The sequence below is a fragment of the Aotus nancymaae genome, unplaced genomic scaffold, assembly GCF_030222135.1.
Source record: "Aotus nancymaae isolate 86718 unplaced genomic scaffold, 86718_ANA_hifiasm-v0.15.2.pri h1tg000007l, whole genome shotgun sequence".
In the NCBI taxonomy this organism is placed as follows: domain Eukaryota; kingdom Metazoa; phylum Chordata; class Mammalia; order Primates; family Aotidae; genus Aotus; species Aotus nancymaae.
This window is the reverse complement of record NW_026988418.1, coordinates 22,611,544-22,626,347: the sequence shown is the minus strand read 5'-3', so window position 1 is coordinate 22,626,347 and position 14,804 is coordinate 22,611,544. Positions and strand designations below refer to the sequence as shown.

The 14,804-nt window shown below is 41.0% G+C and overlaps 1 protein-coding gene across 4 annotated transcripts in view; it reads right to left on the bottom strand.

Annotated features, from left to right (window-relative positions):
- The window catches only part of FGGY (FGGY carbohydrate kinase domain containing), a 428,788-nt gene that overhangs the window by 399,496 nt on the left and 14,488 nt on the right, over positions 1–14,804 (bottom strand). For 2 of the 4 annotated variants that reach the window (XM_012442659.3, XM_012442662.3), the window contains exons 1-2: positions 10,749–10,854; positions 5,159–5,373 (exon numbers count right to left, since the gene is read on the bottom strand). In XM_012442659.3, coding sequence (XP_012298082.1) covers positions 5,159–5,359 — 201 coding nt within the window. In that variant the 5' untranslated portion in view covers positions 5,360–5,373; positions 10,749–10,854. Of the gene's footprint in view, positions 1–5,158; positions 5,374–10,748; positions 10,855–14,804 lie in introns of those variants that run through there. The other 2 variants (XM_012442661.2, XM_012442660.2) reach the window with 1 other exon arrangement.

Below are 14,804 nucleotides of genomic sequence, written 5' to 3'. Positions count from 1 at the left end.
GATTCACCACTCTAGATGCCATTAAGAATATTCGTGATTCATGGGAGGTCAAAATATCAACATTAACAGGAATTTGGAAGAGGTTAATTCCAACCCTCATGAACGACTTTGAGTGGCTCAAGACTTAAGTGGAGGAAGTTACTGCAGATGTCATGGATATACCAAGTGAACTAGAATTAGAAGTGGACCCTGAAGATGAACCTGAATTGCTGTAATCTCATGATAAAATATGAATAGACGAGGAGTTGCTTTTTATGGATGAACAAAGGAAATGATTTATTGAGATGGAATCTACTTCTGATGAAGATGCTATGAACAATGTTAAAATGACAACAAACGATTTAGAATATTATATAAACTTAGTTGATAAGGCTAAGGTCTGAGAGAACTCACTCCAATTTCGAAAGAAGTCCTGCCATGGATAAGATGCTATCAAACAACATTGCATGCTACAGAGAAATCTTTTGTGAAAGAAAGAGTCAATCAATGCAGCAAATCTTATTGTTGCCTTATTTTAAAAAATTACCACAGCCACCTAATCTTCGGCAACCACTACCTTAATTAGTCAGCAGCCATCAACATCAAGGTAAAACTCTCCACCAGGAAAAAGACTACAACTCACTGAAGGCTTTGATGATCATTAACACATTTTTTGGCAAATTTTAAAAATTAAGTCATGTACTTTTATTGGGCTAATGCTATTGCACACTTAATAGACTTCAACATAAACATAATTTTTATATGAACTGAGAAATTCAAAATTTCATGTGAGCTTCATTGTGATATTTGCCTCATTATGGTGGTCTGGAACTGAACTTACCATTATGCCTGTAGTAGTGTGATAGCAGATGTTGAAGGGTTGTAAGCAAAGAGTGACATGATCAGTTAGCACTAGAGGGAAAAAAACCCCACTTCAAATGCAAAAATAAAGAAAAGAAAAATGAATATGAAGGCATGAGTTAGGTTGTTAGAATAATATTCTGTGCAAAATATAAAGGTATATGGTGCCAGAGATAGAGAGAATGCATAGGTTTGACCTGTCTGAGTTCTGCCTTATCACAGACCAACTGGGTGACCTTGGGAAAATCACTACTCTGGTCCTCAGTTTTTCAAATGTAAATGTAAATAACAACCCCTTCCCTACTTACCCTGCAATGGCAATCAAATGAAAATGAAGGTGCGCTGTGAACTATAATGGTTCTAGGAATATAAGAGGTTAACATTATTGCTCAATCCCACATGTGGCTATTCTTTCTTCTGTCCTCCTCCCCACAACCATTACTCATATAGATAATACCAACAGAGAAAAAAATGGTACTTTACTGGCTGTATATGTGTTGTTTATTTTTCTCATACAGTTAAGCTGTTTCATCTTTAAAAGCAGCAGGCTTCTTGTATACCTCTCCTCTATATGCTCCAGTGCTTAGCAAAGAGCATAGCACATAGTAGGTGCTCAATAAAGGTCTGCAGACTAACTGAAAGAATGATACTCAACAAACACTTGTTGGCTAAATGATTCCTCCAGCTCATCTTCTCCTTCTTCCTAATAGTAGTATGAATCATGCACTAATTTGAAATGTTCTCGCCTTTTTGGAATGATTAAGATTTGTGGCTCCATAAAGGAACCTTTAAAATCATGGACTGTGTGTAACCTCTATGAGTTGTGTGTTTCCATAAAACCTCTTAGGTATGCTGGGTACCAGCTCAACAAAACCTGTCAAATTTAGGGGATGTGGGAAGGAAGACAGAAAGGAAGATTTGGAGCCATCTCACCAGGGTCCTGGTCTTGTCTCTAATACTTGTTAGTTTCAGAGCCTCAATTTCCTCATATTTCAAATAGGAAGAATAATTGTCCTTCCTGCCTCACAATGACACTGAAACAAGATAAGGAATGCTAGATTGGATTTTGCCTTTGTTTTTAGTTCTAAGTAACATTCATTCAACAGCCATTAATTGAGTGCCTAATTTGTGCCAGGCAATATATTAGATACTGGAGACACAAAGATGAATCTCTCTAAGAGCTCAGCTCATAGTTTTAAAGGGGCTAAATAAGCCAACAAATAAAGTGCAAAAACAAGGAGTAGATAATGATCTGGGTGAAGATAGTGGGCTCTGGGCAATAGGAGGGGCTTCTCACCTTCCCTTTCTTCTGACTATCAGAAGTCATGGAGGAAGACACTCAGGAGTACAGGAATGTTTAAGTTTACTTTATAAGGAAGGAGCTGGGCAGGTGAGGAACGTAAGAGTATAGTATTCCAGACAATGTAAATGACAGAGATATATCATTCGTTTATATACTCAACAAACATTAATTGAGTATATTATAAGCAACGAATTCTAGAGAAATACAGACAAACTAGATATAACCTCTGCTTAGGGGGCACACACTTCCCAGATGAGCAGGAAACCAGTTAACACACTCGTAATCCAGGGTAACCTCATGATACCCCATCCTAAAAGCTTCAGGCTACTTCTTATCAGTTCCAGGTAGGGTCACGTGGAGGGAGACATGGCTGGAGAGAGACAAGGGGCAGAGGGTGAGAGTGGCAACACTGGCAGGGGCAGAGTCCCTTTCTTCTTCTTATGCAGGAGACCGTGGGCAGGTTACTGAACCTCTTCAAAGCTCACTGTTTCTCCATCTTCAAAACAGAGAGGACAATCAAAACTACCTTAAAAAGTAGTTGTCAGAGGAATAAAATGAAGTGATGGGTAAAAGCTCTTCAGCATAGTACCTGGACCAGGGTGCCCGAGAACTGTTAGCTGTCACTGTCATTGTCACCACATTATCCTTACTGTTACTATAAGAGGAAAGTCATCTCAGGCAATGTGAATGACTTAGGGAAAAGGAAGCAGAGCAACTGCTCTCAAGCTCTCAACTTCCTGGAGTCCATGAAGAAGAAAAGATAGGCCAGGACATATTTTATGCCACCCTTTGCCCTAGACCAGTGTTTCTCAAAGTCTTACATAGAAAGAACCTTAACCAGAAGAGTGAGTGAATATTCCCAAGAAGCTCCTTCCCCGCCATGGACTCTGACTTTTCAATATTTGATCTTAGAAATTCATTATCCTCTATAATCTGCTCATTTCTGTTACCATCAGCACCACCATAGGAAACAACCCATACAGATTTCTAGGCAATGTTATGACATTTTATGTGCATTAATTCATTTAATCCTCACAATAATCCTATAGAAGTAGGTACTAATACCATTTCCATTTTACAGATAAAGAAATTGAGGCAAGAAACATCGGTAACTTGTCCGAGATCACAAACTAATAAACGTTAGAAGTGGGATGTCAATCCAGGCAGTCTGGCTGCAGAATCTGTGCTCTATAACGGGTCGCCTACCTCTCTAACATAAAAATGCTTCCCTCCCTAAGCCTCACACCAGCAATGATGTTCCATATAGATTTACCATGCTTATCCTGTGGCTTCTGGCACATGCCCACGTATCCATACTCCATGTGAGGAGAATCGCCTAAGACTCAAGGGCTTCATTCAGGTTTGCTATAGTGAGATAGCATTACTAATGACGAATGCCCACAGTACTTATGCAGCTAACAGGGCTCAAACAGATGATAAGTTGGCCACCACTAGAAGATGATTAAAAATCTACTATTACGCCAGAGTAGACCTCTGTACTTAGAGTAGACATTTTTTAAACTAGCTTTTCATCAAGGGATTATATTTTCTTCTTGATAATTTATTTAATGGCAAGCAAGGCTATATATTAATAGAACAAAGAAGACTTGAGTGCAAAGAGGAGAAGATTCTTACCAGATTGGGGGCTGAAAGGAGGGGAGAGGAGAGGAAAATTAAACAGGCAGAGGAGAAGATGCATCCCTCTTTTACTCCTATATAATGCTCGAGTACTGACTACCCACTCCCTTCTCTCTCTGCCTTCTTCTCTGGGGGCACTAACAGCAGCCCAGAATTCATTAAAGTTTAAACAGACTGATCAATAGGGACAGAATAGTGAATTGTCCATCTGCAAATTACCAAGCACCTCATCAATATTTAAGGGAATAAACCAAGAACAGGGAAAAGAAGGAATCCAGGACTTAATTTTTCCCTATAGAAAAAAAGACAAAAGGATCTTTGTCATTACTGATCACCAGGACATAAAATCAAACAAAGTGAAACTTTAAAAACAAACAAAAATTGTGCAGCATTCCTTCCCTTCCCAAGCCAGCAGGCTGCATCCACTCCAAGCCCACTCAAGGTGAACATATGCCTGGCACATATAAGAGACACTCGAGTCTGACTTCTTTGCTTTCTCAGAACACACCAGGTTTTCATGCCACCATGCCTTTGCATATGCTATTCCCTCTGCCGAAAATGCAGTCCATCTCATCCTCATTGGTCCACTTGGAAGGCAGGAGAGTCCACTGATTAAGAATGCACCTCTGATGCAAAGGCATAAGAATGTTATGTTGGACTTTGGGGACTTGGAGGAAAACATGGGGATGGTGAGGAATAAAAGACTACACATTGGGTACAGTGTACACTGCTTGGTTGATGGGTGCACCAAAATACCAGAAATCACCACTAAAGAACTTGTTCATGTAACCAAACACCACCTATTCCTCAAAAACCCATTAAAATTTTTTATAATTAAAAAAAAAAGAGTGCACCTCTGGAGTCAGACTGCTTTGTTATAGTCCTGCCTCTGCTACTTACTGTGTAAACTTGAGTAAGTTACCTACCTTTTCTGTGCCTGCATTTCTCCCTTAGTAAAACAGGCGTAGTGATAGTATTACCTTTATAGGTCATGTGAAGATGCAACTACACAGTGCAAGTTAACACATTTTACACAGCCTTTGGTACACGTTAAAGGCATGGTAAATGTTAGTAAGATGATCAGTGAATTCTTCCACATTTGGTCACACCTGAAGCTGTCCTGTCTTCCCTGAGCCCCCTCTGGTTAGCTCTTTCCCCAGCTCCAGCTATAGTTACTTTGCTCCCAGCTCTTATCATATATTAGCTGTTTATCAGTCTCTGCCACTAGACTGTGAGCTCCTGAAGGACAAGGCCTATGTTCTGCTTACCTCTGCATCTAAAGTTACCCTAACATAGTTTGCAGCACTGGATGGACACACAACAAACACTCAGCAGGTAGGAACATAAGCAAAGAGAGAATATCAGTTTTTCCCATACCTTTGTGACAACACAGCACGCAGCCCAGATGTCCTCGGAGGACTGCTCATGGTGGTTGAACTGGGGCTCCCACTTCTCAATTGGGTGGTCTGCAAAAGCCAACAGGACCCCACTCTGGTCCACCAGAGCTGCACGGACACTGCCTGTTCCAACATCCACACCCACATAGTACCTCTTTGGTTTCTGTTCTCCACCAGACATTGCCACTCCTCCACCTACAGAAAGCAAGTGTAAAAACTACATGAAGACCAAGTGGATCTGCAAAGACAGTCACAAAACATCTCAAAAGTAGAAATAAAAGAGGTACCACAACCTAACTGGTAGCCATTTGTTATTTATTCATCCAACAAACATTTTTAGGGCTAACAGTATACTAATAAACATTGAGCTACATGCTACATATCTGAACAGGACAGTTATGGCCTCAGACATGCACTTCCATTCCTGAAAAAAGAATCAGACATTAAGCATTTAAATACATAATTATTTAGGCAAACTTTTGATAAGTGCTATAAGGACAAGAACAGGGTGATAGGAGAACTTAGAATCTGGAGGCAACAGAGATGAATTTATTTTCAGTGAATTTCAATCAACAGGGACAGGAGCCACGGTACTGAAAAGGAACCTTGTCCTCCTAGTCAGTCATTCATTCAACAATTACCTACTGAGTATCTCTTACGTGCAAGCACTATGAAAAGTGCATACATCCCCTCTACTTCTCACTATGACTCTAGAAGATGAGGCTATTTACATCTCTATTTTACAGGTGGTCAAGGTGAGACTCCAAGCAATAAGTAACTTTTTGCTTAATGCTAGCTAGATCTCAAAAATTCAAACAGTAAATGTACATTATAATAATGTACATTATTATAATGATATACATGACACTGATGAAGAAACAGGTCTCTGAGAAGCTAAGGAATTTACTCAGCTTCAATCAGGGGCAGGCTAGACCTAAAGGCCCACATTTATGCAATCCCAAGTCTCATGCTCTTTCCTTTGTTTCTTAAAAGCTTTCAGTATAGATTTGGAAAAGAGGCAAATATATTGCAGCTGTGTCATGAAGTGACTGGGAATTGGGAAGGAACCCTGAGGAGACAAGATCAGGAATTAGTTAGACAATCTGTTTCCCTTATAGACCCCTTGTGAGTTACAAGGAAATCTGACCAGAGCACACTCAGGAATTCCTCGCCCTTCATGACTGCTCTAAGTCCCTTTGGTCAGATTAGCCCGCACGACACAGAATCTCATGGAGGATTTTATTTTCCAGATTGGTCTTTGAAAGAATAAGAACAAGCCCCCAAGACAACTGAGCAGGTGAATGTCTTACAACTCTCCAGGTGAACTCAGGGCAGTCTTACCACCCAGAGTCTAATTTCAATCTGAGCAGCCTTCTGCACCCTTCAAATTCAGAAAGAAAATGTTTCCTTAGCCAAGTCAAACTTGGAGATTCTAAAAGAAAATCAACCAGCAGATGTTCAGTTACTGCTTCCTAGATATTTATTCCAGTAACAAATGAACCAATAAAAACAACTTCATTAAAAATAATTGCTTCTGTCTTAATTGCAATGCTTTCCCAACTGTATTGTCCCCCTTTTGGCTTTGTGGCTCATGAGCAGGTAAAAAATAAAATAGAGAAGCTACAGTAATAACATTCGCTCCATTCATCAGAGCTTCATCAGGACCCCACTGGTGTGTAATCTCAACTTTTCTCCCTCGCTTACGTTCCCCTTGGGGACCTCCATATGACCATTAGCATCAGGTTTCAAATCATTCATTCATTCCTTTATTCAACGGTGATAACTTTTCTTCAAGTCATTATTTGAAGAAAACAAACACAACAGATAAAAACAGAGTTGCTCTGTTTGAAGCAAAGATCGCCCTTGCCCCACCCTCCAACCCTTCCCCCAGCAGATCCTCTGCTGGGCCCTCTCTCAAAACAACTGAAAACCACCAGCTTTGGGCTGTGATATACCCAGGGGCTCAGCACAGCATCTCAGGCCCTCCGAGGGCTCCCTCTGCCTGCCACCCAGCCCTGCCTAACACAGTTCTGTCCATTCTCACTCCAGGCTACAGACCTCCTCAAACTCCTCATAGGCTCTCAATTGCCCCACACTGCTAAAGGCCTCCTCCATCCTTTGTTCATCCCTTCCTAATTCTCTCCTTTTCTTGTCTGCCTGGTGTCCACAGAATTATATTTTGAGACCCAGGTCAGCCATCACCTCTCTTTGGAGAAGACTTTCTTCCCTTTCTCCCCTTGCATACATACACAGGATGCCAACATGGTATTGTGTCCCTGCTTGCTTTTAAAACTCACCACTCTGGCATCACAATTTTATTTTTCTTTCCATATCTGTCTTCCTAACTGAATCTCAAAAAAAAATGAACGTATTGATTTCTGCATCCCAAGCTCCTTGCACAGTGTCTGGCACATAGTATGTTTTCCATAAAACATACTGATTGAACAACAGAATCAATGAATTAACAGAAATAAGGATGAACAGGTCCATGCCTTAATAGTTTGAATTTCTAAGTTTGTACTTATATGTGCTAGTGTTTTACCTTATTCTAATCTCTTATGTCCCATTCTCCCAGTTCACAAATACTTACTGTATGCGACAACCACATTTTATTAACTCTACGGCACTCAGTTTTCCATATTTAGCTTCTCTAAAATCAGTGTGAATCTTACAGTCAATGGTATGTTACAATTAATTGGTATCATTTCCTTCCTTACTTCATGGTATAAGAAATAATGGTGCATCTTGCAATCGGTGACATCTGAGACTCAGAAGAAATGCAGAAGTGACACTAAGAAGCCTGCTAAGGATACACTGATTGACAAAATAGGGACAATGCCTTCATTCAGAGTTTCCTCATTTTATTGCCTGCAAACAGGAGGAAGATTGAAGTTTCCTCATTTTATTGCCTGCAAACAGGAGAAAGATTGAAGCTGGCCACTCTGCCTTCCCTCTACCAACTTCTCACAGCTGCTTACTTGACTTGGAATCCCCTCTCTTGGCTTCTCACTGTCTCCACCGCAAAGGCCTCCAGGGGTGCTGCTGCTTAACCCTGATCTAGCATGCCAACAACTCTTTGCCCTTGGCTAGACCTCTGCAAGACTACTATAAACATGTAGGAAGAAACAAGGAAATAAATAGGAAATGAAAAATCTATGTCCCTGGCTTACACAGACCTGGCCAGCCAACATGCAGGCTTGTCTCTACCCCAGCCAGCCCCGATGGCAATAGAGAGTCCCCATGGGGCTGGCCCAGATGCTCAGACCTGGGTTCTTCACTTTTGACTCCCTCTCTGATGAAGAGATCAAGATGATAAAAATACATCATCTTACCACCCTACCCACATCCTGATTCCTTTCCAGTAAAACCCAATGAGGCAGATTTCTACTCTATAGTTGGCCCTGGGCTTGCTCCAGTTCTGGTTTCTGAAAGGAGCCTACGTTTCACGAGAGCCCTCACTTCATATGGAGAGTGGAGCTGTACCATTAGACAGTTAATTCCAGCTGCCGCCTGTGTCACAGCTGTAAGCCCAGTGCCTGGCATATAGCAAGAACTCAGTAAGTCCTTGTGACTCAATGAATGAATAAATGCCTTTAAAATTCATTATGTGTTTTACCATGTATCTGCTATTCTGCTAAGCAGCTTGATTACAATGCCACTTTTAATCCTGACCACAATTCTTGAAGACAATAACTATGATCACTCCCATTTTACTAATGAGGAAAATGAATCCTAGACAGGTAAAGTAACTTGCTCCTGTATGCCATGTAACTAGGCAGTAATACAATTGATGGCAATCTATTCCCTCTGGCTCCATCAGCCCTAACCTTTCTCAGGATGATCCACTGCCTCCTGCTATTCCTCTGTTTACTAAATGCCCATTTGTCAAGGACTTTGCTGGGGGACCCTGTCTACTGTGCCTGAAGTTGGCTGACTCAGAACCCAAGCTGTTCATCTTCAGAGACTGACCCTTCCACAACACTAGGTAGCCTGCTTCCAGCAAACCATGGATTTCTATAACATATTGCCAGGGCACCATGCAGGAAAGAGTTAAACCGTCCAAGCATCATTCACACACATCACCTAGTTCATGTTTTTCTATGAAACAGATCCTGCTTGAATATTTCAGGTTCACCACTTTTCCCATTATTATAATAGTTTTAACTGATCTCTTCGTGATTATTTCCATACCCGGAACCTAAAAGCAGGGACATTCAAGCCCTTGGGCAGCTTCCCTGAAATCTGACCTGTGAGCTCCAGCAGAGGATTTTCTGCAACACAGATCCCCTGCTCTTCTCCCTCTATGCCCTTTGTTCCTGGGTCATGAGTATGATCTGCTGTGTCCTGAACTCCTAACCTTATGCAACTAGGACCCCTTAGCTTCAAAAAGTAAAGTAACTGCTAAAATGGAAAACGTTACTCCTTTTTCTAGTTTGTTTAAAGAAAACAAGGATAAGGATCCTCATCTGGTCACTGATTCCCACACAATGGTAATCTCATTCACAGAAACTCAATCAGTTTGGTAAACCTATTACCACTTTATTATATCTCAGCAGGGTGGAGTAATTTGCCCAAAGTGACACAAACAGTAAATGGCACTAGGATTTGAACCACAGTCTTTTGAGGCAAGTTTAGGGCTCCTTCCACAATATCCAGCTAAAAGTGAAAGCCAAACCCTTTGATTACTTCTTCAATAAGAACAACAAACGCAGCAAGAAATATCTATTAAGCTTTGCTCTGCAGATCGCCATGTGACTCCATGATTTCATTTAATCCTTATAGCAACCTTGTGAGGTAGCAGTATCAGCCCCATTTCCCAGCTAAGGAGAGTGAGGTTCTCAGACAGGAAGTTGTTTAAAGTCACATGGCACAGAAACAGAGGGACTGGGTTTTGAGGCTAAGTTGGTGTGACTCCAAAGCCCACGTTATGAATAGTGAGAGTCAGAACTGGGGTTTCATTTCATTCTTTTTAGGCAAAGATAAATACTCTAAAAAGAAAAACAGCTGTTAGGGATATGGGGAGGGTGGTCAGGTGGAAAGAAATGAGGGCATGGACTGTGGACGGCAAAGAGAAAGAAAAATAACAGAAATTCAAGCTGTGCTGCGCACAAGTCCTGGGACATTCCTAACTTCTCAGTCTACAAGACATTTCAAAGAACAGAAACAGCCTTCTGTCCAAGTCCCCAGCATGGACTTGACTGACTTTTAGCCCCTATTTATAATCAAAAGGCTGTTCTGTATGGTAAATATTTATACAGTTCATTAAATAATAGCCTGAATAAATATTGTTAGAAATGTGCCACAGGAAACTACAGACTTCGTGGCTGAGTCTTCAACAAACATGCAAACTGCTCAAATGCAGTGTGAGAAAAGGAAAAGGGGACCTGGAAATAGGGGGCTGTCCTTTGCAAAGAGATTTTAGCAGTCCTAAGAAGGGGGTAAAAGCTAAAAATACGCTGCTAAAAAACGATCATGTGGAGATTGTTCCTTTATAGTTTTCCCCTTCTTTCCCCCTGAAGCATTCAAATTGCTGCCTATGATGACAACCCCCCAGGAGTGGATGAGCTTACCCTATTTCTTAAGGAGCCACTCCTCCAGGATCTATTTGGTGACAGTCCACAGAAGCAGTGTCCCAGAAATCTGGGAAGGAATTCAATATCCTCTTTCAACTTTGATCTTTGGACTTTGCTGGGAGTTGATGTACACAAGTCCTGTGCAATTTATTTAGTTAGTTACACTGCAATCAGGGGTTTGCTAAGATTGGGAAGAAAAAAGATGAACAATGAGTTAAGCTCGCCCATCTCAGTCTTCTTAACAGAAAGGACTGAACACCACTTTCAACAATTCTCACATGCTCTAAGAGGGTGGGAAATTTTTAAACGAGAAGAGCTGATAGTCTCTATGGACTCTATCAACAATATACAGAAAGAAAAGACCAGCTTGCTAACCAAACTTTCTCTCTAAATGTGAAAATCTCTTATGACCTCCTCTTCAGTTCTTTTTCAGCCTTTCATTCCAAGGGGAAACATTTCTAGAAGTTTTAAGGTTGCCAACATTGACTCAAAAGAAACCCAAACACTGCCATGGTTCCCCAAACTTTTAGAGTCTGTAGCAACAGCACAAGACATCTTTCATCTAGACATACCTGTGGCCTGGAGTAGTCTGTAAAAAGGAGTATAAGCATATTTTCAATCAAGTGCTCATTTTGTGGAATCTGAAGGAAGGAAGGGAGTAAGCAGGGAATCCATTCCCTGAATACTGAGAAGCTGAACCGGGCCCTTATCTAGCTCCTAGAAGAGCAGAATAATCCTTTATTCATCATTGATGTCTAACACTAATGCCTAACAAAGGACCTTGCTTGTTGCAGATCAAGAACAATTCAAAAGAATCTGAAGAAAAGGAAAAGAGGGGGAAAGGAAGGGAAAGTGTGGTGGGGAGAAAGAAAGAAAGGAAATGGGGGAAAGAAATGGGAGAAGGAAAGGAGAAAACAGAAGGGAGGATGGGGTAAGGAGGAAATTGAACTGGCAGTAAGTGGAAGCCTCAGTGATGCACAAAATGAGAAACTAAGAAATCCCTTGATTGATGAGAGGAGAGGAGAAGAAAAAAAGCAGACATATATCTTGGCTAACAAATAACATCCACCGAATTCTTCCTGCCCCAGAAAAGTCTATTAACATAATCCAGAGAAGGAACAGATTATAAAAAAGTGTCAGTTCTAAGAGACCCAGATGTAAATCCAAATAAAACACAACACAAATCAACAAAACCCTTTCTCTACTCTGAGGGTCAGCCACTCACACCTGGAATGCTTGCTGTCACCAACTGGACAGACCTCAAGACCCCCAGCACCAAGAAGTTCACATGTGGGACCCATGACATGTAGGTTCCTCGAGTCAGCTGGCTAATAGGCTCTGAAGATCCCAGACACCATAGAACATGAGAAAACAATATCACACACAGTCTCTGAGCCTAGAAGTTCTCAAAAGAAGCTCCAAGAAGGAGTACAGAAGTTATCCTGCTAAGCAGTGCAGGACTGTGTCTTGACAACTGAGGACATGAGCTGGGTCTATCTTCTCCACCTCTGTATCCCCAGTGCACACACACACAAATAAATTCAGTATATAGTAGGTACTCAATAAGGAGCTGATGAATGGAATAACAGATAGTCACTGCATTTGGACAAATGAAGGCACTTCTTCTGCGCATCACTAAAAAATAAATCTTCAGTATCTACAGGTTAGAGAGTAAGGTGTGAGGGTCACCATATTGAATTCAGAATAGGAAACCTGACGCTTGTCCTGTGTCTACCACTGACTCGCTTTGGGCAAGTCCCTTCACTGATGCCTCTCTCCACTGGTATGAGACTCATGAATTCTATACAACTACTCCAAGCAGTTGTTGTGAATATTAAAGGAAATAATAAGCACAGAGAGACCTTTAAAAGTTCAATTCCTTTATAACCAGAAAGAATCAATGGCACTGGGAGGCACAGAAGGAAAATTTGGAAGTAACAGTATAGCATTACCAAAGACATTCTACAGCTTTCTTACTCAAAGTATGATCCTCAAATCAACCTTCACCTCCAAAACCAAATCACCTCCTGACACCATCTTATTTGTAAATTTTTTTATTTCCATAGATTTTTGGGGAATAGGTGGCATTCAGTTACATGAGTAAGCTCTTTAGTGGTGATTTATGAGATTTTGGTGCACCATCACCCGAGCAGTATACAATGAACTCTGTTTGTAGTCTTTTATCCCTCACCCCCTTCCCACTCTTTCCTGCTGAGTCCCCAAAGTCTACTGTGTCATTCTTATGCCTTTGCATCCTCATAGCTTAGCTCCCACATATGAGTGAGAACATACAACATTTGGTTTTCCATTCCTGAGTTACATCACTTAGAATAATAGTCTCTAATTCCATTCAGGTTGCTGAGAATGCCATTAATTCCTTCCTTGTTATGGCTGAGTAGTATTCCATCAGATATATTCCATATATACACACACACACAGACACACACACACACACCCCCCCCCCCGACACAATTTCTTTATCCATTCATTGACTGATGGACATTTTGGTTGGTTTCACATTTCTGCAATTGCTGACATCCACATCTTTTAATATGTGTTATCTACACCTAGGCATTCTCACCATATCTAATAGCTTGATTTCTAGTAAACCAATATTAAGTGCTTTCGCTATGCCAGGATGCTAGGAATAAGAGGCCAAAAAATACATTATTTCTAATTTTAATAAACTGACAGTCTAATGTTACAGTCTGAATGCCTTGTGTCCTCCAAAAATATATGTGTTGAAACGTACCCATAAGGTGATGGTATTAAAAGTGGGACCTTTGGGAGATGATGACGTCATGAGAAAGGAGCCCTCATGAATGGGATTAATGCCCTCATAAAAGAGGCCCAAGGAAAACTCTTGCCCCTTCTACCATGTGATAACACAGCAACAAGTCAGTAGTCTGCAACCCACAACACAGTCCTCACCAGATACCAAATCTGCAGTGCCTTGATCTTAAACTTCCCAGCCTCCAGAACCATAAGAAATACACTTATGCTGCAAATAAGCCACCGCATTTATGGTATTTTGTCATAGCAGCCTGAATGCACTAAGATTCATGTAAAGACCTGAATTTTGAAAATCAAATGGTGATGACTCAAGTTATTCCTCATTTATATACTTCAAGCAAAACCTAATGCACCTAGTAAAACTGCATATGGAGGTAAAGTGGCTTCATGCTGCCACCAGAATTCTGGTCATCCATACTTTAGGAACCAGGCATCCCATACCAACTCCTCCTTTTTCCAAAGAATGAAGAGAAGTTAATGAGTTAATGGAGGTACCAGTTTAACTGCCTTCATTACTGTTCTGACAGTTCTGACCCAATAGGTCAGAAACTCAGTATTTTTCAGGTTTGGGGGGATCCTTATCTCTTTCCTGAGCCCATTTTTAAAGACTAACAAGAGGTGATTGGAAGAGGGGCATGGTACTAAATCAGAAAGACAGTAGAAAAGTTGGCTATCCTTTTAAATTTAAAGTTGGATTCCAAAAGGCAGAAAAGACAGAACCTACCAAATCCCCATGCATGCCTCACAATGTGGCAGCCACAAGAATCCAAACTAAGCCAGTCTTGGATGGTAAAACAGTCTTGAATGGTGGCCAAAAACCATCACCTTCCAAGAGCCACACAGGTAATGTCCAACAGTAGTCACAAGGGAAACATAAAATCCAAAGTTGGCTATAGCCAAATGTACAAAACAGGTCCTAGAGATACGGATGAAAAATCTGACTCATCAAATGACATCCCCAAATTCCACCAACAAACGTCTCATCAAAGAAATTAAACTTCAGATCTCCCATACTATCATCCCATAAAACCCTGCTTACTCACTCCCAAGCGTTCTGTTCAACCCTTGTGTTCCAATAAAGCAACTACTTACTTGTTTATACTGCCTTCTTCTGTTGCCCTACCAAGCCATTCCCTTTAAAGAGAAAAGGAGAGCAGAACCCACATTTATAACACCTACCAAAGTATATGTTGTTTCTCCATCTACATGAGGAAACTGAAATGCTGAAAGAGTCAATATCCTGTTGACGGTCACAAAGCC